General features: G+C 50.9%; 2 protein-coding genes and 1 long non-coding RNA gene across 9 annotated transcripts in view; 2 read left to right on the forward strand and 1 right to left on the reverse strand.

Annotated features, from left to right (window-relative positions):
* The window catches only part of SEPTIN11 (septin 11), a 73,935-nt gene extending 67,755 nt beyond the window's left edge, over positions 1 to 6,180 (forward strand). For 3 of the 5 annotated variants that reach the window (XM_027741154.2, XM_027741150.2, XM_027741151.2), the window contains one exon: positions 1 to 3,841. In XM_027741154.2, the coding sequence (XP_027596955.1) occupies positions 1 to 76 (76 nt within the window). In that variant the 3' untranslated portion in view covers positions 77 to 3,841. Of the gene's footprint in view, positions 3,842 to 6,163 lie in introns of those variants that run through there. The other 2 variants (XM_039384350.1, XM_039384349.1) reach the window with 2 other exon arrangements.
* CCNI (cyclin I) overlaps positions 2,513 to 24,101 on the reverse strand; it is a 22,516-nt gene continuing 927 nt past the window's right edge. Inside the window, exons 2-8 of one of the 3 annotated variants that reach the window (XM_027741158.2) lie at positions 13,665 to 13,821; positions 7,924 to 8,058; positions 7,711 to 7,794; positions 5,597 to 5,671; positions 5,295 to 5,435; positions 4,729 to 4,959; positions 2,513 to 4,204 (exon numbers count right to left, since the gene is read on the reverse strand). In XM_027741158.2, coding sequence (XP_027596959.1) covers positions 3,743 to 4,204; positions 4,729 to 4,959; positions 5,295 to 5,435; positions 5,597 to 5,671; positions 7,711 to 7,794; positions 7,924 to 8,058; positions 13,665 to 13,778 — 1,242 coding nt within the window. In that variant the 5' untranslated portion in view covers positions 13,779 to 13,821 and the 3' untranslated portion in view covers positions 2,513 to 3,742. The remainder of the gene's footprint in view (positions 4,205 to 4,728; positions 4,960 to 5,294; positions 5,436 to 5,596; positions 5,672 to 7,710; positions 7,795 to 7,923; positions 8,059 to 13,664; positions 13,822 to 24,101) is intronic. The other 2 variants (XM_027741156.2, XM_039384351.1) reach the window with 2 other exon arrangements.
* Positions 22,633 to 24,101, forward strand: part of LOC120323806 — an 11,422-nt gene continuing 9,953 nt past the window's right edge. Inside the window, exons 1-2 of the long non-coding RNA XR_005564670.1 lie at positions 22,633 to 22,770; positions 23,842 to 24,040. This is a non-coding gene — a long non-coding RNA (uncharacterized LOC120323806). The remainder of the gene's footprint in view (positions 22,771 to 23,841; positions 24,041 to 24,101) is intronic.

A 24,101-nucleotide genomic window follows, 5' to 3' on the forward strand; every position in this document is an offset into this window, starting at 1 on the left:
AGCTCTCCAAGTTATGATGGCGCTGGGTGCCAACCTGCTAAGTCAGCAAGTCGTCACAACTAGACCAGAGGAGTAACTTTTAAGGAGCAGGTACTAAACTTGTGGAATCTGTTGCCTCAGGTTGTTGAGACAGATGGTGTCAGCAGAAGGTTTTGGGGTTGATTGGTGGGGTGTTTTTTTTTTTAAAGGCGAACTCAGGGAGAAGAGATCCATAGGGAAAACAAGGTGAAATGTCTGACAGCCATAATCCAGTGGTGGTGGATACTGGGGCAGAGGGAAGGGAGCAGAAGGCCCTGCTGGTGTCCACAGTGAGACTGAGCTGCAGAGGGTGGTGGAGGTTTCCCCACACCCCGGGGCTGGGGAGGGGATGGCAATGTGCCCTTGGGCTACTGCCTCCGTGGCTGCAGCTGTTGGGGAAGAGGTGCCAGTGTGGGGAGAGGATGGCAACGTGAAACCTGTTGAGGACAGCTCAGAGAGGTTATTTGTCACCAGGTGTCCCCAGCAGAGCTGGGAAAGCCACTTCTTCCATTGGAGGGAGTGGGTATCTGAGTTAAAAATCATGCTTTGGGCTGAACTCTTTCGTGTGGCTGCTGGAGGGGATCTATGCTCTCACATCCTCAGAGCAAACCCTCAGGGGGCTGAGGGAAGCCGGGGGGCTGCAGGGAACAGTGCAGCAAGGGAGGGTTTAGGGCTGAAGGCATTGGAAAGGAGCAGCAGTGCTCTGCTGGGATGTCCCTGCCGTGCCCTGGGGAGCTCCCTGGGCTTGGGGACTGAGCAGTAACATGCTGGGGTTTGTGAATGCAGTGGTGTTATCCCAGTGCTCATGAGGGAGAGGGGGCAACAGGGAGCTGAGCCTGCAACTGGGAATTGGTTTCCTCTCCAGCCAACCATTCACCTGCCCAGTGTGCTGGGCTGGACTCCTGCCCTCGCTGCTTCCGGCCCCGCTGGAGCAGGCAGACCCTGGGCAGGTCCGTGGTGGGGAGCACTGGGATGCTGTGAAGCTTGTGGGAAGGTCACAGGAACATGAGGAGACAAGAGCACATCAGGGAAGGTTTTCCTGTGGGAAACGGGAAGCCCTGGCAGCACTCCAGGCCAGCCCTGTGTTCCGACAGCAAGAGCTGCGTACAAGCCAGCTACTGAAGGTGATGGGGGGGGGCAGCTTGGAGGAGACGTTGTTGCCTGGGGATTTTTTGGGGAGGAAATGTGGGAAGTGGGAAATGGCTTTTGTCTCTGGCCTTGTGGGTTGTTTCCAAATCAGCTGGACCTGCTACATGGGGGAGCTGCTCTTGCTGGGATGACTCATTTTCCAAGGTAAGGCTGTGTCTGAAGGTCACCTCGTTAGCCACGGAGCACTGTAAACGTGTATACCAGTGCAGGCAGCACAGCCAGGGAGCTGCCCGTAGATGTTCAGGGCCTGTGCCAGGACAGCAGGACACTGCAGAGGTGGATCACACAGACCAGGGACAGGGTTTGTGCCTGAGCCTTTTTTCTTGGAGTTGTCTGGCACAAGATCATTGGCGTGGGTTTGTGCATAGTGCCAGCAAAATAAAGTGTCTGTTTCTCTGCAACTCACTGGGGCTGGGGGGTGCCTGTGTTTGGGGCTGGGAGCAGGAAAGCACTCACTTGGCAGTGAGGGAGACCGAGTCCTGCTTCTGCAGGATTTTGCCTCCTGGGAGCTTGCTGAGTCGGTGCTGTGGCTTGTGTGGCTCCAGGCAGCACAGGGAGGCTGGGAAGGGTTCTGGGCGGTGACCCTGTGGTGGGATTGGGCTGTGATGCTCACAAGTGCCTGTGTGCTGATGTGCCAGTGGGGCAAGGGGGGGGAACGTGCCCTTCAACCTGGGAGGGAAGCGGCACATGGAGGGAGAGAAGCCAGCGTAAGTTAACTGGAAAAGGTGTGCAACACACGGTGAGCTGGAAGCAGAGAGCACTGGAGCTGGGGCTCTCCTGCACTGACAGGGTGCCTTGCTGGGGCTGTGCTGCTGACACCCCCAGAGGACTGCACAGCAGTCTGGCTGGAGAAAACCGAGCCACTGGATGAGAAGGTCAGGGTCTGGAAATAGCATAAGGATGGCAGGAAGGGCTGGAAGGGAAGGAAGACACACACCCCTCTGAGAAACATGGCCTGGGGAGGGGTTTTTCAGGACACGAGCAGGAAGAGCTGGAACCTGTGGGAAGGCTCTTGTGGTGGTCTGTGCATGATGAGAAGATGGCACCTTGGAAGGCACAGGGCAGGATGGGCTCCAGGATGGGAGACGGAGCAGTGTTCCAGCCATGCACTTGGCCTGGAAAGGGAAGAGCCAGGAGTGAGGAGCACCAGAGCTGGGCTAAAGCCAGAACCACTGGAGGCAACGAGTTCATGTCGGTGACTCCCCTGGCACCCCAGGGGCTGCCCAGCACCCCCAAAGGCACTTTAAGGCACTTTGTCAGCTGTCTGGCACAGAGCAACTCCCTGGCAGCATCTGGGTAAAACTGATCCAGGTCTCGGATGAAAAGCACAACACCAGACTGGGAATCCAGGACAACTTTCTTTATTGCTACCAGAAGGCTTTCATCAGTACAATGGCTCCAGATACGATACCTTCCTCAGGGCTGTGGAGAGAGCGTACAGTCGGGACAGGGCGTTCTGAGAACGGGGTGTCACAGGGACGAGACAGGTTTAAAGGTCTGACTCTTGGTTAGAAGTTACATGAACACAAAACTCGAGGATCAGGGTCTTTCGTTTTGGTTTTGTGACTGACAGGGACACACATTCCAAACCTCAGGCATCCACAGCCACCCCGGCACCTCACCCAGCAGTGCTGGGAAAAGTGTGGGCAAAACCAGGCTCTGCACAATTCAAAGCTTACACTTCATGGAGAGGGTAAAGCATTGGTGAAAGTTTACACTGAGTGCAACATTTCTCGGTGCAAACAAGAAAAAAAATACCGTTTTGGTTCTAGTGCTAGGAAATGCAGTAACTGCTTTCTGTGTTGGGAGAAGCAAACCGGTGTAACTGGAGAAGTCTCTGTGGGAGGCAGAGCCCCAGGGCCAGCTGCCCTAGGGTTCTTCCAGCGCACCTTCACACTCCTGTGGGCATTACTGAAGTGTGGAGCAGCTTGCGAGAACTGGTTTGGGGTTTTGTTTAAAACCTTTTGTTTAAATCCAGTTTTGCAGTATTATCACATTTAAACACCCAAGTATTAACAAAAGGAAAGAGGGTTTTTTTTGTTTAGAAGGGTGAAAGAAAAAGCTGTGGGGCAGGACAGAACGTCAAGCACAAGACTGGCTGAGAATTAAAAAGAGCAAGCAGAAGGGGAGCGAGGAGCAGGTCGGAATGGGATCAGAGAGGTGTTAGTTGGCTGGGAAACCTGGAACAGCTCTGCAGGGTTGATGTGAGCTCTCAGATGTGGAGAATGGGTTACAACACACAGGAGCAGAAAAACAGTGGAACTGACAACACTAGAAAGGAACAGGTTTTTGCTACTTTTTTTTTTGGTTGGTTTTTGGGTCTTTTTTTAGATTTTTATACTTTTTTGTGGTTTTAAGTGCTTAAATAGTGGAACTATAATTAGCCGCACAAGAAATAAAATTCAAAAGGGGTTGGGATTTTTTTTTCCTGGGGTTTTTTTGTTTTTGTTTTTTTTTTTTTTTTTTTTTGGCTCCCTTCAGTTCAGCCTGACAAGGTATGGCCCTTTCTCCCCCCACTGAGGACACGGGCTGCCGGGTCCGGCGGGGCTCCTGGAGCGGGTGGTGGCACTCGCAGCTACATGACAGACACCGGCTGCAGGGGCGGGCAAGGGGACACGCTGCCCTCCTGCCGCGAGACGTCGGCGCCGCAAACAGAGCCCATGTTCTCCAGGGCCACGACCTCCGGGGCGAGGTCCTCGTTGTAGAGACGCTTGATCCCGTCGTAGAAGTCGTCCACTTCCATCTCTTCCACCTTGCGCTTGGCGGAGGCCTGTTTGCAGCCGCCGGCGGGGGCGGGACGGCGCTGGTAGAGCGCGGCTGTACCTGTGACTGGCGCTTCTGGCCGGCCGTTGTCCTTGGAGAGACCCGGCCCTGGGACAGAGGAGGGCTGGCGGTGGAACGCTCCTCTGTTACAGGTCACCAGGGTCTGCTGGAGGGGACTGTAGACATATACAGAGTTGGGCAGCAGAGAAGGCTGCACAGTGGAAAGGTGATGTGCCACGAGCTCCCGGCAGTGGATCAGCTGCGAGCTGTCCATCTGGAGGGGGAAGACAAGCAAAGGTACCGGCCTTGTGGGATCGCCACCATGGTGGGGAGAGAGCAGGGGCTCCAACAGCACCACCCAGCCATGCAGGAGCAGGACGTGATACAGCACCCCTACCATGATGACCTTCTGGGATACAGGCCCCTGCTCCTTCTTACACCTCATGGGAATAGTGGTGAGGAAGAAGCTTAAAAGATACTAAAGGGTTTCACTGCCAGAGCCTTTCCAGTACTTGTCAGTATGCTGGGAACGAATGCCTGAACCACTGACTAGGAATTTTGCGCTGGTGTGTTATTTTCTCCCTGGTGCAGCAGGACTCTGTGTACATGAGGGCACACGGCTCCCACCTCTGTCACCCACTGGATGTGGTCAGGATGGAACACTGTTCCTCCAGGCAGAAGCCCAGCCATCCCCATACAAGCGTACCAGCAGGCAGCCATTGGCAGCCAGGGATCCCAAAGCCCTGGCTGGCGGGAGCACTGAGCAGGATGTGTCCGCAGTCCCTCCCCGCCCCTCACCTGTGCCTTCTGGAGCAGCTCGATGATGAGAGCCAGCCAGTCGGGGAGCAGCTTCTCCAGCTCCAGGCTGACGATGGCCAGTGCCAGCATGGAGCCCTTGAACTGCAGCAGCTGGAAACAGGCCATGCAGTGCAGCAGCTGCTTGGTGAGCGCTGCCACGTGCTGTGACGGGCTCAGCGTGGGCAGCAGAGCCAGGAGCTGCGGCCTGCTGGACACTGCCATGGCATGGAACTGTGGGGAGACAAGGACAGGAGGCAGCTGGAGGCACCGACCTTAGGAACACCTTGTGAGATGGCTCGGACACACTGGCATCCTCCAGCTTAACCTCGGAGGGATTTCCACACCAGGGGGAAAAACCCAGCACATTGAAGCTTGGTGCAGCCCTTCCAGTGGGACCTGCCTGGCTTCTTTGGCAAGGCTTTTTCATTCAGAAAGTGCTTGTACAGAGGAATTACAAACATCCCAAGGTCTTTGTTCCCCACAGGTAGAATTTTTGTTGAGGTGCTTCTCAACACATTATTTGCGCTGGCAGACACCTGAAAGACCATCAGTAGCCCCTTACTTACAATATGAAGGAAATCCAATGGCGTTGCCATGTGAAGATCCCAGTTCAGTTTATCCAGGATGATCTTCTCCATTCTGCGGATTTCAGCTGGAGAACAACCACAGAAGCTATCCCGAGCCAACACCTTCAGTACTGGAATCCTCTGCAAAAGCCAACACAAATAAAGAACTGATTGGATTGTAATAGAAATCCTACCAAATGCTTCATTCCTGTCCTGGCAAGTGTCAGCCACTGTGTGCAAGCAAAGGCAGGACTGGAAGGACAGATACTCTGACAATGGCAAGGTAGGAAGAACAGAGTTACCTCATCTTCCTCAATGGTCTTTGCAGCGAGGAAGAAGCAGCTGATTGCAATACAGTTGAGGTACTTTGGACGGGCCTGCAGGACAGAAGAGCAGAGAAGTCTCCGTGTCAGCATGATGCAGAAACGATGCCCTGATCCTTCTGGTTGGACATCCCAAGCCCCAGGGTCTCCCTGTGGATCAGCAGGCTGACCTCTAACTGTGCCCTGGCGGTGGCAGGCTGTGCCAAGCACAAATCCATGCTCCGTGACATCAGCTGAGCAGAGATCTGATCTGGCAGCCCCGTGATCGGAATGGGCAGCGCTGGAGTGGAAAGAGCTCGGGCTCAGGCACTGCAGCAGAAATGGGAAGGACTGTCTTGCCTAGGGAAGTGTAACTTGGAAAAACACCACTCAGTTGTTTTGCACTACAGCTTCCAAACCTGTGGCCCAGGGATTAGTGGAGGAGAGCCAGTCCCTTCCATGGGAGATGGTTTAGGCAAGGTAAATGAAATTTGGGTGGGAGAGGGTTCTGTCTGTGGGCTCTGTCCGTGTGACTGTCTTTACAAAGGGCTTCACTCCCACCCTCAGTGTAACAACCACTGGACATGGTCCCCTCCTCCACAGTGGCCAGGGGCGGGGAAAGGCAGAGTCTGTTCCTAAACCTTGGCACAGCTGGAGATGCTGAAAGCAAAGGTAAGTGAAAATCCTGCAGCAAACCTGAAAATCCACTCACAATCTGTACTTGTGCACTCAGGTGTCCAAGAGAATGAAATCCCTTAGGGCAGGACCAGAACTGGGCCCCGCTGAGGGCTAACGAGTGCTGTGCAGTGACACACACCAAGACTGCTGGCTGTGGGTCACAGCCAGTCCCAGCAATCCCAGACTGTGTTCCTGGGGATGGGAAAGCACCTGATAAACAGGAGTTGAGCTGCATCAGAGGAATGAGAGCTTTATGGGAGAGGAGAGCTGGGGGAAGGAGCACAGAGCCCTGATGCTCATGCAGGCTAAGCCCCTTTCCCAATCCCTGCTCGCTGCCTCAAGCACACAGAGGGCTCCTGACTTGTATTCCCATGCTTTCTGTACACGCTCCTTGGCTGCTCCAACTTATTGAAAGAAAAACTGTCCTCGAGGGCATTGGCTGCTGAGGGACTTAAATCTTTCCCATCTCAGCATTTCAGTAAATCAGTTACTTTGGGATCTCCTTAAAAATAAGACCTTCCGTGGCTCGTATGAAAACATGAGCAATATTTATTAATGTTTAAAGAGTGGGTTAATGAATGATGTCACTTGTGTTCTACCAAACTCAGTCACGTTGGAGTGCAAGGGCACAGGCTGGGAATGCATGTTCCTGCTTCCCTTTCCTAAGGGATACAGCCTACCCAACGTGCTCATGGTGAGATGAGACACGTGCAGGTAAGAGAGGGATTTGCCAAGCACAGAATGGTAGCTGAGCAAACACGGTAAGAAATGAACTTCCCAAAGCCTGACCTCACAGCTCCAGGCCAGGGATTCCAGGCTGGAGCAGAGTTTGTTCAGTCACTGGGCAGGTACAAAGCCACAGCCCAGGTAACTCAAAGGGCCAGAGGAACAGCAGGTCTCACTTGCAAGGAGCCCAAGTGCTGTTTTTTACCCCCTTTTTAAGCAGTTTCTATGGTGGAACAGCCTTAAAAACAAGGGGGTTCCTCTGTTCTCCTGTTGGGGAATAGGCTGTGGGTTCAGCACCACAGGAGGGGACACGTGTCACACAGAAGCCTGCACCTGTGTGTGCTTCCCTGTCTCCTTCACACCCACTGGACATCAGCCAAAAGCTGCAAGTCCATCAGCCCAGCTGTAGAGCAGGCAGGCAGGGAACTGCTCCCAGAACAACAGTGGCCTCTGGCTCTATATTCTTTCCCCTCCTTTTTTTTTCTCATTTCCCTGCACCAGCCTACTTGCCAGGCCCAAATCTCAGACTTTTTCTCCCAGCTGGTTCCCTGCTAGTAGGTGCTCCTGGCAATCCGAGTGGAACACATGAGGTGAATGTAGTTAAAACACCTGTGAAATCGAGGTGAGCAGAGACCTTCCCAACACTTGTGTCCGAGGGCGCTGCGCCTCGGGTTGTAGCTGTTTTAACAGTTCGTGGGCACTGCCTTTACCTTCTGAGTCTGTTCAGGGTGAGACTGGGCTCTTGGTATCTCAGAGCCCACCCCAGATGAGGCTCGGGAGCAGCAGGTGCCAGCCTATCCACGGGGAGCAAGGAAGGGGTGTGAGCACCAGGGGGGAAGGAAGAGTTTCCGTCGGACTGCACACACCAACAGCTGAGTGGGGGGTAGGAATCTATTCCAGTTTAAGAATCCACAAATATTTACCTTTACTGCAGCTAAAAACCTGTCCAGGAGGCTGATGGCCAGGGCGAGCGTTTCTGGGTAAAGGTGGAACTGGTACTTGAGCTTGGCCAGCCACTGGATGACCTCATCCCTCTGCCTTGGAGAAATGGCTACATCCTGGGGGAGAGAAAAACAAACTGTTCCTATACACGGGCTGAGCAAGTCCCAAAACACCAAAGGTTTTACCTCTGCAGGAGTCTCTCTGCACGGGAACAAAGCCTTCTTTGGCAAGAGGAGCCTCGAGCCAGCCTCAATCACCACTTTGTTCCCACATTACTTACCTCATCCCAAAAACCTGCCCTGGAAGAGCAAGCTTTCCTTATAGCAACCCCAAACCTCCCTCCAGTGTCACTGTACAGTGGGGATAAGAAGAAGGATGTCTTGTAGTTTCTCATACACTGACAGGCTCAGCTCCAGCTTAGCTCCCAGAGGTTTATTATTTTTTTAACCTCCTCAGAACCATGTGGATGCACAGGAATGCCCCGCTGGAACAAAACCAGCCCAGAGGGGAGGGACCCAGTTGGAGTTTTGAGAGGAAAGGTTTATTTTTTTCTTCAAATTCTGGAGATTTTTTAGCTCAATGTATGTTAAAATAAAGAAAATTGCCAAGAGTGTACAAAAAGCTTTTAGTGGCTCAGTTAACTGGGAACTGGGGTGGAGCAGGTACAGTTTCACCTGCGCTTTGGCTTTGGTGTTCGGTTTAAGTTTTTGGCCCCTGTCCTCCCCATTGATCTGTTTGGACAACAGCTAAATTTCAACCACATGTACAGCTCAGCCATTGACATCAAATCCTTCTGTGTGACCGAGTTCAGAAATATTTACAGTTTTTCCAGAGCCTTTCACATCATCCAAGGAACTGTCTGGTCTCACTCCAGTGGGGATTATTGGGGACGATTAGCAAGGATGTATCCAGAAGCACAAACAGCTGGGTTGCTACTGCCCTCCCAGCAACACCAGGAGAGTGAAGCAGCAGAAATTTAAAATAAAACCACCCCACAGAGATGCAAACCCAATACTTCAGGCTCTGTCTACCACCCAAACACCTACTGTGTACCTTCCACGGAGAGTAACTTGCTTTCTACCAGGGCTTGCTGCCCCTCCTGCCTTGGAGTCCAGCCCAGGTGAAGGCAGAGCTGTAATCGCAGAGGGGCCTCCCTGGGAACACGTGTCACCCCTTGCCATGTTACTGGCAGTGTGACATCTTTACTCTGCACTGAGCTCCCTTCCTGGTGGCACAGAAGGGGTGGGGAAGGTGGCAGGGCTCCAGCCACAGGGCTGGATTCTGGGCTGTGGGACAGCAGGGGCACAGCTGGTGACTGCTGCTCACACGTGTCCCCCAGTTCCCTTGGGAAAAGTACACCAGTCCCAGTGCTGCTGTACCAGGGGTGCCCTGAGGAGAACAAGGGCCTGCCTACCATTCTGTCCCAAGCCCTGATGGTGCCCTGGTGTCACCAGAACTGTCTGGTGATCGAGATGGGCCTCTGCTCTCAGCTGCCACTCAACACTTCAATAAAAAGTACCTGCCATTTTCTCAATTCCAAGAAATATGGTTGTTTCTAAAACTGTTGATGCAGTTTCAGGGTGAAACGTGAGCCCCCCCAGGGGCAGGACACTCGCTGCCAGCAGTGCCCTGCACTCCTCCCAGGAATGCCACTTCAAGGGGTGTGCTGGGAGCACAATGAACACACCACACAGCAGGAGAGTTTATTAAATGCTCCGCTAAAGCTGTTCTGGACACAGAACAGGGACTGAGGGTGTACCTGTGGAGAAAAATGGGCTGAGGAGGGGGTGAAAATGGCACCTGTGGCGCTTCCGCCTGGGGAGGGAGGGCCCTGCCTCAGCAGCATGGGGGCATTTCAACACCACCACAGCCCTGCCCCTTCCATCCCTGGAAAATCCCATTCCTGCTAGATCCGGCAGAAACGGGCATCGGCTTCCACGGCTCCTGGCAGTGTCTGCCCTGGCTCGGCGCTGTTTTCCCTGTGCCTGCCAAAGCAAAAGGTTAGGCCTTCTCCTAAAAACAGCACGGGTGGGAAGGGTAAGAATGCCTCTCATCCTCAGCCCTCCTGAGATCTGCCCTGAGGCCAAAAGGCCCCAGTTCAGCCCCAGAGTGATCTTTACCAGCAAGGCAGTAACACAAACTACACACTCGGTGCCTGTAAGGCCTGTGCTGTGCTTCCCTGGAAGGGAAATGGTTCTTGACCCAAACCCTAAGCGTGTGTAAGATGTAAAATTAAACCAAATGACCCTAAAGCCCCATAGCCCTGTGATGGGAAGGAACAACTGCAAACACCCTCAGCTCGGTGTATGTGCAGCACAAGGAAGGCTCCAAAATTAAACTGACTCCTTAAGAACTACCTGAAGAAGCAAAGGAAAGGAGGTGAGTCTCCAGCTCTTTTCAACATCATCCTACAGAAAGGGTCTACTCCAAATGAGGGAGCAGGAGGCAGGGGGGAATTCCCTCGCACACACAGACAGAGCAGGGAAGGTTGAGCGAGCCCAGTGTAAAAGAGACAGACAGCAGTGGGACCTGGTCCCCCCTGCACCCACAAGCCCTGCTGCTGCTCCTGCTTCCACACGAAGTATCGGGCTCTACTCCCCTCCCTTGGAGGTGTCCCTGTGCCACCCTCAGAATAAAAGTAAGAAAATGCAGCACAGTAACATTAATTAAGCAGCGAGGTCACTGTTCCTTAGTTAATTGAAACTAAAAGCAGCAATGAGACACTCGGTGGCTGAAAGTGAGGAAGTCCCTCTGGGCTGGAAAGCCCAGAGTTCTTGCCTGGTGCAGAGGTACTTTCTGTGTGTGTCCCTTCTGCACCAGATAGGAGGGTCAGGGGACACGACGTGGGTGCAGATCACCTCTAGGAATGCCCCGAGACTTTTGGAATATGCAGGCTAAAATAAACATTATCTGTGAACTCAAACATGACTCAGTTTTATTGCTGCTCTGTCTAGGAAAAACACCTCACCTGATACTGTTTTCCTTCATGTCTGCTGTCCCAGACAGGTGTTTTGCCCTTTCCCCTGTTTGTTCCTGTGTGGCCTCCTGGGGAGTGAGCAGGTGACCTTTATTAGGACTGGAAATAAACTGAGATATTCTGACTCCTCAAGAGGTCCAGAGAAGAAGTGAGAAGACAGGAGGAATGAGCCAGAACAGGAAAGAAAGCAGGCATGACACAAGTGACACTGTTTCTATTAAAAAAAGCCCCAAAACTCTTGGCTCACGCATCCCTGTGCTGCGAAGTTACTCGGTAACATGCAAAAATCAACCTCTGACCAGGCTTTACAGCTTGATTTCTAGCCTTAATCCCATGAAAATTTTGGAATGTCACCTGCATCTTGTATAACTCAAGTGGTGGGGGAAACCAGAAGGGAAAAAAGAAGAAAAAGACCAAATCCATTCAGAAGCATGAGGAGGTTCCAGACTCAGCCCATCTGTTTTTTCAGGCTGAAAAGCCCTTGTGAGACCTGGCTTTGCTATGTTGCACATACCCGGAGCACTGGCCTGCATTTAAAGTAGGGGATGGGAGTTTTCAGACAAAAAGTACAAAGGAAACACAAAATCACATATATTAAACTACCAGGAACAAAGTCCCCAAAAGACTCTGCACCCTGTCCTAAAAATGGAAAGTCTTCCTGTTTCTGTAACTATGGGTTTGTTTCTTCCTTTCAAAGGTCTCAACTGACACATATTTAGAAACTGCATTTGTTCCGGTTTTAAACATTAGAACCGAAAATGTCTCCTCAAGAGTCAAAACTGAAAGTTTCCTCCTGCAAAATCCCCCCGGTGTGTCTCCAGTCAGGCTGTTCAGATCTCTGCAGACGCACTCACGTCTGTCCCTGGCAAACCAGGTGAGCTCATTAAACCTTTGTGCAGCCAGCCCACCCTCGCAGCAGGGAATGGAAAGTTCCACACGCTGCGGGGGGCCAGATCTGATCCACAGAAGACTGCACATTTCCCGACCGTCACGGCAAATAAACAAGTGTCGTGCAAGTGAGGTTTTAGGCTGCTGCAGCTGCTTTCAGAAGGCAGTGGCTGTCAGGGAATCTGACCACCTTCCAGACCTTACAGAAAATGGGGTAATTCACACTGAGCACCATCGCCAAAATGAACGCCGGGGGCACACGGGACAGTTGGAAAAGCTGGGTGTCGTGAACCACAGGAACAGAGAGAATCCTGTGATTCCCCCCAGTGTTCTCAGCTGCCCCGTGGCCTCGCAAGTCTGGATTCCCCCCCAGCAGCAGCAGTGCCTGTGCTTCCTCTCCATCTGACCTTCCTACAGCTCACACACACGGAGCTCTCGCTCCAATTTAGTGATTCCTCGCTGCCAGAAAACATTCAGTAGCACAGCACTTATGTCCATGTCTGAACGGACACGGGGGAAAACAGGAAGAAAAAGGTGACACTAAGACAACAGAGTTTTGGGGGTGGCAATTCCAGGAGCAGAAACCCTTGGGGACAAGCACAGAACAGGGATTGCTGCGAGGTCTGCCTAAGGCAGGTAGGTGGTGGTTTCTGAGCCACCTTCACCAAGTGCCTTGTCCCTGTGAAATCTTCCCCCATGACTCTGGTGTGGTTACACTCTCTTATCCTCTAATCTTATCTCCCTACATTATAATCACCCCAGGAATACTGCCAGCAGGGAGTGACAGCCTGGTTTACCATAAGCCAGAGGCTTAAACTGTATGTGCCCCAAGACAGCCACAGCTACATATGCTTCACACCTCTGACAACCACGTCACTCATTTGGAAACCACAATGTGGATTAAACAAAACTAATACTGAGGCCCTTAAAAATGTATATGCTCCTACCCAACAGCAGCAGTTTCTTGTTTGCCAGACAGAAAAAACAAACAGCACAGGGATTAGCTCTGACAACAGCTGACCTACCTGTATGAACGTTTCCTGTGGCGTAACAACAGCAAGACGGGATCCGAGTCCTTAGTGTGGTTATTTCAGCCCAACCCAGCACCGAAGGAGCAGAAACCCTGTGAGAACCATCCTCACATTTCACAGTTTGTTTTGAACAGAACTCTGTGGAGCGCAGAGCTGCTTCTGGGTGCACATGTGAGACACGCACCTCCTTCCAAAGGAGCACAGGCCCAGCTCAGGCTGGGTGAGGCCGTGAGCAGCCTGCTCCAACCTCCCTGCTGCACAAGTCGAGCAGGGGCTTGGACTACGGAGCCCCTGCGGTCCCTTCCACTCCGAATTTTCCTCCAGTCCTATGAGAACATTCCTAACTGGAACAGGCCAGCGCCTGGCTCTGGTTCCCTTGACACGAGCTTAGACCCTGCTCCATAAATAGCCCTGCTGGAGTCAGTGGGGTTCTTCCTGGAGCCGTGCCTTTCCCAAGTCAGATCAACACTGTTATTAATGAACTAGTCCAAGAAATGGAGCTGCTTTTAAGAACTGTTGCGAAGTTGGTGCCCAGTAGAAATGGGCACTAATAAACCACACACTTTGTAAAATTAATTTAATTGAGACAATTAAGATAATGTCTGTATGTGCTTTCAGAGGTGTACCACTGTGTGCTGCGCAGGGTGTTCTGCACCCCCGGGGGCAGGTGTGCCCCTCAAATAAAGGGGGAATCCCTCCCTGGAGAGACCAATTCCCCAGGTAAAGGTAACCCCTCCTGAAAACACCTCCAGTTGTTCCCATACCAACACACCCAGGACAGCCTCCTGCCTTTGCTGAGATCAATGATGTGAAGAAGAGATATTACCTGATTGGGCTGAATTTTCGGCACATGTGCTTTCCACATTTGAGCTTCCCTAGAGATTGCCGTCTCCAGAAGGAGAGACAACCTCTGGCTCTCCAGGGGTCCTGAAAACTTCATGGTAACCCTTGGATCCACCTGCCACCCAGCTGGATACAGCTACCTGCAAAACCAAAGACAGCCTGATGAAACACTGAGCCAAAGGCAGCACAAAGGGGACTACAGCTGCAGGAAACAGAACAGGCTCATCTGGGACACGCAGGGATCGCTGCTTGGCAAACCTGCCCACGGAAACCCAACCCAGGTGGCTCAGATTTGGACAAAGCTGGGCCAAAATCACCCACAGGTCTCCAATCCCTCTGTGGGCTGCAGATTCCTGTCACACTGAGGTTTTCTGCAAGAGCTCTCCCACCTCAGCACTGAGAGGTGGGAGAGGCTGCTGGCAAATCCATGAGAGAGGGAGGAGCTGCACAGCAAATACAGAGGGGATTTCAGCAAGCTCTGTACAAATGAAGATTCAAGGTGCTTTCCCAGAGCTAAGGGAAACCTTAAAGACTGATAAGGAACAAATATTGTTCTTCATTCACATATCCTGCACCAGGTATAAAACCACATCCAGTACCACTTAAAGCCCATCAGGTTTTAAGTGGCAAATAAACGTCAAGGCCCTCAGTCCTGAAAAACAACTCCTTTTATTTTAGATTTTTATAAAACAAATGCTTCTCCATGAACAAGGGAGAGGCTGTACTGGGTAGCCATACCCCTACACAAGGTTTCCAGGCATCAATTGAACGACACAAGGTTTTCCAGCTAGAGGGAACACCTTGAATCCAGGATTCCTGAGCAGGGCTCCAGAAGGTCTGCAGTGTGTCTCACAATCACCTCCCACCAACCCCCAAAGGGCCAGTGTGGGCTGAAAAATCCCTATTAGAAGTTCCTCCCTTGCCCAGGGGGATACTCTGCCTGGGGAAGCGAAACTCCAGAACCTCCAACCTCACGTTATTTATGCGCATTTAGTCATTTCTGCATTTTTTTTTTAAACCTGGGGCTGATCCCGAGGACACTCACTGTAAATGGGGCCAAGGGGAAACAGGGCTGCACATTCACAGCCTCCCTCAGCTCCTTCCCTCCGGGGCTTCATGAGCATCTCATTATCCTCCCATCAGACACCACAGGTTTTCCTGTGAGCTGGGCAGGTTCCCAAAGGCCAGATCCCCCACTGCCTCCAAAGCCACCAGCACTTCCAAAGGAGGGGTAAAGCCTTGGGAAATGAGCATGGCACTGATGGAAAAGAGCAGTTCAAATTACAAGGAACAGGTGAAATATGTTGTTCCCTTCGGCAGAGAGGGGCGGAGCTGGGGGACCCTTCCCACCTTTCAAGTCCAGAGCCCCAAAAAGGGGTTTCTCCAGGCCTGTGCAGGGAAGAAGATGGGTGATTTACCTATTTATTTATTATTTAACTGAGCCTGCAGGTCGCCAGCTGCTACATCCCCGGTAACGCTACCTGGGTCACATCCACCAGTCAGCTACAGCCTCTCAGGACACACCTGGAGAAGAGCCGAGAGCTGCACCAGGTGAAATATGTGCCTGGAGAAACAGGACCAGGTCAGGACCAGAGCCACAGCTCAGCCAAGCCAGCACAGAGGCCAAAGCCGGGCCCAGTGCTGAGCACTGAGAGCGAGGAGACCAGGAGCTCCTGGCTGCACGCTCATTAGGAAAAAAGCAGGAGCTATATTTAGCCCAACCATGTCTCCTAATATAAAATATTGATAGTCTTTTCTTGGTTTTGCAGGAAGAGAGTAATTAGCCACCACTGGAGAAAACAGGAAAAATTTCAGGCCAAAGTGAGCATCCTCAGGCACTGCTTTTTTCTGCGGTGACTGGCAAACATTCCCACTGTATTTACAACACAAACGGGTTTCAGAGGCCTCTGAGCCCAGAAAAGCACTTTTAGTCATCCTGATCCCTCTGGAGGTTGTCCCTGTGCTGCCTGGGCCAGTCAGTGGCCCCAGCAGAGAGCTCAGGGTGTTCCTGGAGCACCCTGACATAGCAGTGAGCAGCGCTGCCAGCTCCTCTTGAGCTGCCGAGGGGAAAAGAGAGGGGAAAATAACCTTTCCTTTCTGAACTAGGGACGTAATTCAATTGAGGGCTGAGGCCTCATAACCTTTGTAAGGGAAAAAAGAAGAGGACTGACGTGCTTGAAAGTTTCCCTTGGAGCAAGAGCGGTGCACAGACTTTTCCAGCACAGAGAGCAGGGCCAGGCAACCGGCCAAGCACCCCCAGGCTGAATCCAGTTTGCATCTCCATTTACACAGCTCTCCATCAGATACATGCATGCCATTTGGAAAAAATGCCAGCACATGTATGCAGGCTTCCCAAAACACAAGGGAGGCACGGCAGAGCGGGATCCCAGAGGATGAGAAATGGGAGGGCCGGCACAGCTTCCCAAAATCCAGCACAGGGAAGTCGTGTGAAGATCACAGAGGGACAGGAGTCTCTTCTCTCTGCTCAGGGCAGGATGATAAAACCTGGGCAGTGCAGAAAAGCAACACCAGCAGCACAGATCCCTGTCAGTGCGGCAGCACCTCTCAGAGAACAGCAGGAGGGTGCTCCAGCCAAAAGCTTCCCTCGTTTTTCTGAGCCCACAGCTGGAGGAGCTGCCCAAGCTGGGACAGCCACCATGAACTAACTCACCCCAGCTTTCTGCTTCTGTTTCACTGATTCAAAATTAAACTTTAGCTCCACGGTGGTGGCTTTTTGTTTGGCCTTTTTTTTTTTCTCCTTTGGTCACTTTGGGAGTTTTTAAACCACTGCTCACACAGTGCCTATGGTTTCTTAATCTTCACTGGAAGGTCAAGTGGCTCCGCTGAAACCCCTTAAAGAGCAGTTTGGAAGTAAATAAAGGAGAAGTGAGCCAAGGCAAGGCACCGGCTTTGACGTCTCCTGAGAAGTCACAAGCTGCAGGTCAGATCTTGCACTGAAATTTGAGAGTCAAAACTTTGGTGTGAGGTTTTAACTTGTGAGAGCCATTAAAAATCACCTGCTTATCCATTAAAAACAGCCCGACTTGGTCCATAGAATGTGACCCACCTCATAAAGATCTCTCTTTGGTCCACGTTTATAGCTAACTTTACTAAAAGAAACACTTTTCAGTTTCCCCAGGAGAAATTTTAGGCTGCAAAGTTCTGCAGGCTATGGTTTCAAAAGCAGTTTCTGGGGGAATTGGGGCAGACGGCTCTCTGGACAGAAACACTTCATGGTTTTGGGGATGCATTTGTGTAGGATGCAAAATAGGAGGTTTTTTTTTATTTTTAGGCTTTGTAATCACTTGCACTGACAATAAAAAGTGCCTCCTGCAGACAAAGGATGCAGTCACAGGAACATTCACTGGCAGAACAAGCTCCTAACACAGTTCCTGATCTTCCTGCCTTCAGCTGCAATTCAGCTGTGCCAATACATCCAGGGCAGTAAGGGAAACCTCTTTGGGCTTGATTGTGGGTTGTGTTTTGTTTGTTTGGGGAGGTTGTTTGTTTGCTTTTTTAACACAGCTCAGTTTGGAAACATTAACAACCTCGGTCCAGGTGGGCATTTTGAACAGGAGGGGTAATTCCAGTAGAGCTCAACCACCGATTTCTGCAGACCTTTGTCAGGACGAGCAGCCAAATCTGCTTCAGCTGCAGCAAGCAACAATAAAATCTTACAGATGACCTGCAAACAGATTTTTCTGGGCGGCGGGGGGGAAGGCAAAGCAGAAGGAAGAGAGGAGGAGACTGAATTCCTCGGAGCTCCAGCCAGCCATCTGTGATTTCAAAGGATCCAAACCTACTGCTAGAAGAAATCCTCTAACTGCAAGTTGTGATTAGAAATTTCAAAGCTGTGGGCGGGGGGCTGGGATGGATGTTAATTTTAGTACCCGGGGCTTTCTCTCAGCTTAACTCTTTCCTCGCCCTGCAGTGAAGCAGCCTGGAATGTGTCAGTGTCAGACCTAAAGGAGCCCGCGGGGGATACTGCACCTTCAGCCAGCAGCACGGCTGAGCTGTGCCTAAGCCTAAATTCGGGAAGAGGTAATTTCATGGAGGCTGGGAGCTGGAGAGGGCCCTTGCCACTTGTCTGTGTGACTCACCCCGAGCTCACTCCCACAGCCTGCTACAAAGGCAAGCCTGTGAGATAGTTTGGCAGCGTCGCTCACGTACATCATATGCTCGCCACTTCTTTTCCTCCAACCAGATTTTTCCTGGGAGTGCAAATAAAGCTGACCTCATTTTAGTGCTGGTTTTCCAAACGGATGATTTTTTCCAAACATCTTAAAGGAACCTGCCAGCTAAAACCACGGGTCGGCAACAGCAAAAAGAGAAGGCAGAGCAATGTTTTGATGGGAGGGAAGGGAGGAGTTTTAAGTCTATTTTGAAAGAGAAATCCCAGGGTCCATTTAGCAGCAAGGAAGGAGGAGCAGGAGCTCTCTGGAAAGGGCTCCACCACAAACTGGACCAGTTTTAACAAACCTTTGCTTTACTTTGTTCCACCAGCCTCGTGACTGACACCAGGGGTTTGCTGTTTAAGGGAAGCTAAAATGGTATTTTCCAAAGTAGGGCCTTTTAAAAAACAAGGTAGAAGATGAACTCCTGACTGAACTTTCAGACAATGTCACCATTCTTCCCTCCTGGCAGGATGGGCACGATTCCAGACCCATGCCCGAACTACTCCCTGTTCTAACGGCTCTGTTTGGAAATGCCAGGGGAGGGGGAGGAGGTCTGCATTTGCTTTTTGCCTAACAACTGCCAAGATGAGTCCATTCAAGCAGCCTTTGCCCAGAAAGGCCTTTGGTCAGTAATGGCTTAAATGCTCCGTGCCACAGCTCCGGAGTGATGCAAACAAGCTGTTTGAATCACAGCTCCCTCCCTTCTGGGGCAGCGTGTGGAAACACATCGAGCACACTGTGGATAAAAGGTAAAGCCGGAATGCAGCCCTGGGAGAGCAGCTCCAGCTGCACAACGGATGTGTTTGATGCAAAGAGGGGCTGAAACTCAATACATTTTAATGAGTTCTGCTGCGAGATTTTGGTTTATTTGAACCAAAAAATCAAAGGAAAATGTAAACTCTTCACAATGCTTATTAAAATCAGCCAAAAGACTGATTTTGGTAGGAATGGGCCCTGCTATTGTTCGGCAGCAGATCCCAAGGCTTGGGAACAGCCCTGCTGCCAGGTCAGGAATGTGAGCCTTTACTGTGTGCACTGGGGTGTCACATCAAGGGCGGGGACAATTAGTGGTCACATGCTGAACAGGTGGTGCCACCTCCTTGTCCAGAACTGAAGCACCAGACAGGAATAAAGCAAAGAAACATGAGCGTTTGCTGAAATGATCCCCATTGTTATGGGTTTTTTTCAACCTAAATAAATCCAAGAAAGCCATGGCTGGCCCTGTACCAAGCTGTCTGTACACCACGAGCACAGCTCCCAGTGATGACCGACCAAGGTTTACATAGCAGCCTCTGGGTTCTGCTTTGGGACCCTCTGGCTCTTTTGGGGACAACATCCAGGATTAGAAGGGAACACCTGGGAACCCCTCTGAGAAACTTGAGGGTGCTGCTGTTGAAGAGCCACCAGGCCATGGGCCTGAGGGAGCCATAGCAGCTCCTAAAGAGTATCACCAGCTGCCCCCTAATCAGGGAGGGTGAGGCACCCTGGCAGCAGCACCTGGGCAAGGGCTATATAAGGGGCAACTCGAGGCACCACTGCTTTTTGCAGGTTGTGACGAAGGAAGGAGGGACTCAGGTAGGCCTGTTCCAGTATAACCAGTCTCAGGTTTGGTGTGGCACACCGTGGGGCAGTTTGGCCTCTCCCTTGCAGAGGATTTTTTGTCTTGCAGGAGCCGTGGCGCCGAGTGAAGAGTTTTTAGGAGGAAGCAAGCAAGCAGGCTGCACAAGAACAGCAGAGGAGCTTTATGGGAGATGGATGGGACCTTGTCTGGGACTCAGCAGCCGGGAGAGCCTCAGCCCCCCTTTGCAATACAGAAGCAGGCAGTGTCCACTTCCATCCTCAAGGAGCACGTAAGTGTCTGGAGAAGGGAAAGGGTGGAAGCAGGTGATTTCTGGCACTAAAAGGAAAGTTCGTGCCCCACCTAAAGGCTTTTAACAACAAAAGAGGCTCACCACTCTTGTTAAAGGGGAGCCACCTGTGCATTTGGGCAAAAAGTATGGGCTACCTGCCCCTAAACCAGGCCAGACCTCTAGGAAGATGGTGTGTGATTGCAGCAGTGATTCAAATGACTATGGAGATCCAGGGGAGGCAGACAAAGGCTTCTTAGGCCCTAGTGATGTTCTCCTCAGTGCTGGCCAGCAGTTGGCTGCAGAACCAGTCTCGGTGAAAGGGTTTGAGGTTCTACAACCACAGAATCCTGCTTGTGGTGCAGCACCTGCTTGGGAGCGACAGGATCCGCCCTGCCAAGCCAGGCAAAGGTATCCCTGCCATTGGAATGCCTGACCAAAATTTTACAGAGGGCTTCAAAGCAGGTATGGCAGTGCAGGTACTATGGGAGTGATGGGGCTGGTGAACAAAGGACTTGGGGTGACACGTATACTGAGAGCAGCTCGCTGTTCTTCAGGCAGCAACTGCTGAAAGCAGAGCAGGAAGGCTTTAAAAGGAAAGAAAAAAAAGGGGCAAACCAAACCTGGCATTATGTAATGTCTCACTGCCAGTCTCCTAAAAGCAACACAGGCAGAGCATGATTCACTTCTCCCACCACCAATATAACTAGGTAGAAATCAACAGTAACTTGAAGGAAGTCACTCCAAGGAAAAGCAAGCTCACAAAGTATGAGAGTGAGCAGTAATTTCATAAAATAGGGCCAGAGGCTTTCAAGCTCATAAAAGCCAACTCTCTACAGGCGAGGGCCAACAGGCATTCGGAACTGAAAGCATCATGCACCACCTTTTGAGTAATATAATCCCCTGAAACCAAATAAATACAATGCCTCTGTGGGCAAAAACACAGAGACAGGACTCAGCAGCAGCTCTTTTTGTCTTTCGGCAGTAGTCGGTCGTTAACATCAATGAACAGCAATAAAACCAAACAAGTTTATACCCAGTTCAACACCCACTTCCAAAAAATGTCTGACTACAATGGCTTGATTCCTCTTGACAACAACAAAAGGGAATTTTGTCTGAAAGCCTAAGTGCTCACCAAGGCCAATATTTTGCTTTGCAGATTCTGATTGGCTTCGGGGTAAATTATCAGTGATTACAGCTAATATCAGGATACAGTGTGAGGCAGTAAAAAGAGATAATTATGAGGAAATGAGGAATTATCTGCTGTTGAAACAATAGATCAATTATGAGGTACAGCACAGTAGCTGCAGAGCAGCATTCTTGGGCTCTGAGGGTACTGTCTTCTCTTTCTCATCAACCAAAGAGAACCCACAGTTATAAAGCTTAATTATCCTCCAGGAGCTCAAGCTTGCTGACTAATTAGTCTCTTGTTGAGACAATACAGAAAAGGATATAATTCCAATTGTCCGCAAAAATAGGATGGCACAGGCACAGTCCCGGCTCTTCCCTATGTATTTATCTCTCCTGCCTTCTGAGTATGAAGGTAACAGCTTTGATATCCGTGGTTCTGGACAGCCTAAAAACAGTCCCCAGCCTAAAATAAATGAAGGCAGGGAACTCCGGGAGGTGGGGGTCCGGATAAAGAGGAAGGGAGCGGTGTGTCTGCGGCAGTGTGACACGGCAGCCGGAGTGTTCCCGCTGCTCAGCCACAGGGGAGCTGGGTGAATCCCGCCTCGCTCCTGTCACTGCACACACACGCACTTGCAGGGCTCTCACAAATGCAGACTAAGCTGGCTCTGATGCTCAGGGTATTACTACAGCAGTTGCAGGCTCTGTAGTTGCATGGCCACAGTTAGGAGTGCTTAAACTGAAGATTTGCAGTGCAGATTGTTAAAAAAGTAAGGGCTGAAGCTTTTAGGAGCCAAGTTCTTGTCTGACAGACCGCTGTAGTCAAGGGCTACCCCAGCCAAGAAACAGGACCTTGAGGTATACAGCAAAATACCACCAAAAAGGCACAAAAGCCTCTGGCAGACGGGTTCATCCAGCACCTCCCATCACCCCGGTAAGGAAAATGTTTGATGTCCGGGCTGATGAGCAGTACAGACTATCTGCAGTAACATGTCATTCCTGAGTGAGCTTTTACATGAGTTTATGGCATAGCAAGTGCAAATAGCCATTATGGTTAATAAATCAGTCTCGGTAATATTTGCAGTTAGCAAACACACAGGAAGGGAAAATGTCAGACCACATCTGCTCCATACTGAGACAGGAGACACCTGACATTTCCTTCCACCTCAATGACTTCACTGTGCTTGTTTGGCCTTTGAAAACAGCTATTATTGTGCTGAAATCTCAAAGAAACTATTCTCAGTGAACCAGAATCCCCCTTGAAATCCACCTCCTTGATGGCAAGCCTGGATTTCCTGCTGCTTCATTGGAGTGCCCTGGTGGTTCTTCGGTCAGTACCTCCCCTGCACCCAGAGTCACGGGAGCAAAGTAAAAAAGGCACAAATTGGCAGCTTCCTGGGCAGGTCAGCTCTAGACACCCATTCTACCTCCTGCAGGGGAGGAATTCACATCCCACATTTCACACCATCTGGAGATACAGGTCTTCTTCACTCACAGTTTGCTCCCTGCTCGGGCAGTGGAGTCCTAAGGGTTATATAATTTGGCAGTCAAAATATGATGTCTAATTTTCTTGAGGTCCTGCCCAGCCTTTTTAAAATCTGTTTGAAACAAACTGCAGGCTGCTTATCTATCCCTTCCATCACCCGGTTCAGATGGCTCATTTCCATCAGCGTGACAGATGTGCTGAACCTCATCTCATAAAAACACAAAGATTAGACCTGTGAATGTAAGTGCTCCCAAAAATCCAGTTCAGCAGGAGGTCAAAAGTAATTAATGCTTTAACCACTGAATGGTTGCAGGTGTGCAAGGGGAAGCATCTTCCACCAGGCCCTGAGGGAGGGCACCTTCCACCACACGGACGCTGCTCCAGGCCTCGCTTCAGTCCCTGCACGAGCGCTGCTGAGAAGCAGGTCAGCACAGAAGAGTTGGAATGGAAAAGGTAAGGGACTGTAATTACAGGGGACATGCTCCAAGCTTTAAAAGGCTCTCAGCACTTTGTCCACCAAAAAGCTTCTCCTGGGGCAGCAACACGAGCAAAGGCAGTGGCATCGAACAGCCTGGCGCCTGGACTGACCTCTATTTAAACTGATAAATGTACGTCCGTGGGCTGCAGCCCCAGGGCATTCTAGCCTAGCATCCACCAAGGAGATGGTCCCACCACAGCAAGGCTCTTACCAGTTCACATCAGTATTTTTAAGTAGGGTCGCAGAGCAAACAAAGCACAGGATTTGGAGGTACAGATTGGACACAGTAAAAGGAGCATCTAAGGTCAGTTCTGCCACATCAAACCATACGCGAGCTCTGCATCGGGGTGAAGGATAATTAAAAGTATATGTATATGTACGCCATGTGAAAGTTCGGTTCCTGCTGGGGAGAAGCCAAAACACCAGCTTCCCACACCCCACACCAAGGTCTGTGTAGGCACAGAGGAGAGCCAGCCAGGCTACTTGAAAAACAAAACTGATTCATTTGCAGGGATCCAAAATCAAACCCTCGAGACAAGGAAAAGATGCCGTGATTTGCTTTCTGGAAGACAAACTCCTCCCCAGCCTCACCTTGGCTAACCCGGGCTCCAGATGTACCTGCAGTGGGGCAGAGCTGGGGGGCACAATCAAAGCTGTCACCTCTGCATGGAAAAGGGGAGACGCTCCCCTTTCCAGAGTGTGTCGGGACCACCACGTGCATCTTGGTCAGTTTTAGTATTTTGGTTAATAAAAAAATCTCACCCTTCTGTCTCAAAAAGGGGCTGTGCCATGCACAGGCTGTTGCAGCGCACTATGGAAAGAATGTTTGGGAGCAGACAAAGGCTGATGCTGAAAAGCATTTTTAAATTCAGGCTTGAAACAGTCTGCCTTTTAACACCCTTATTTTTAAGAGCAGGAAAATGAGGGATTGTTCCTTTTTCCCTCCTTCACAGGGTCAAAAGGGGAGGATATGGGAACAGGTTTTCCTGCGTTCAGTTTTCAGGAGGATTTTTTTTTTTTGCCAGTCTGCTTTCTTTTTACCACAGGCATGAAACAACCCACGGCAATCTCGTCCCTTTGAGCTGACCCCTGAAATGAATTTATGGAACACCCCTTTGAAGATGGATTTGCAGAAGGCAAAGTTGCTCTTCCTTCAAGGAAACTTAATCTCTGCAAATGAAGTACGTGAAGAGAACAGAACAAAACCGGGGGGCCTACAGGGAAGCCGGAGAGAGACTTCATCAGGTACTGTAGTGACAGGACAAGGAGTAATAGGTACAGACTGAAAGAGGGGAAATTCAGGTTG

Source organism: Pipra filicauda, unplaced genomic scaffold, assembly GCF_003945595.2.
Source record: "Pipra filicauda isolate LSUMZ 115617 unplaced genomic scaffold, ASM394559v2 scaffold347_size1265977_pilon, whole genome shotgun sequence".
Taxonomy (NCBI): Eukaryota; Metazoa; Chordata; class Aves; order Passeriformes; family Pipridae; genus Pipra; species Pipra filicauda.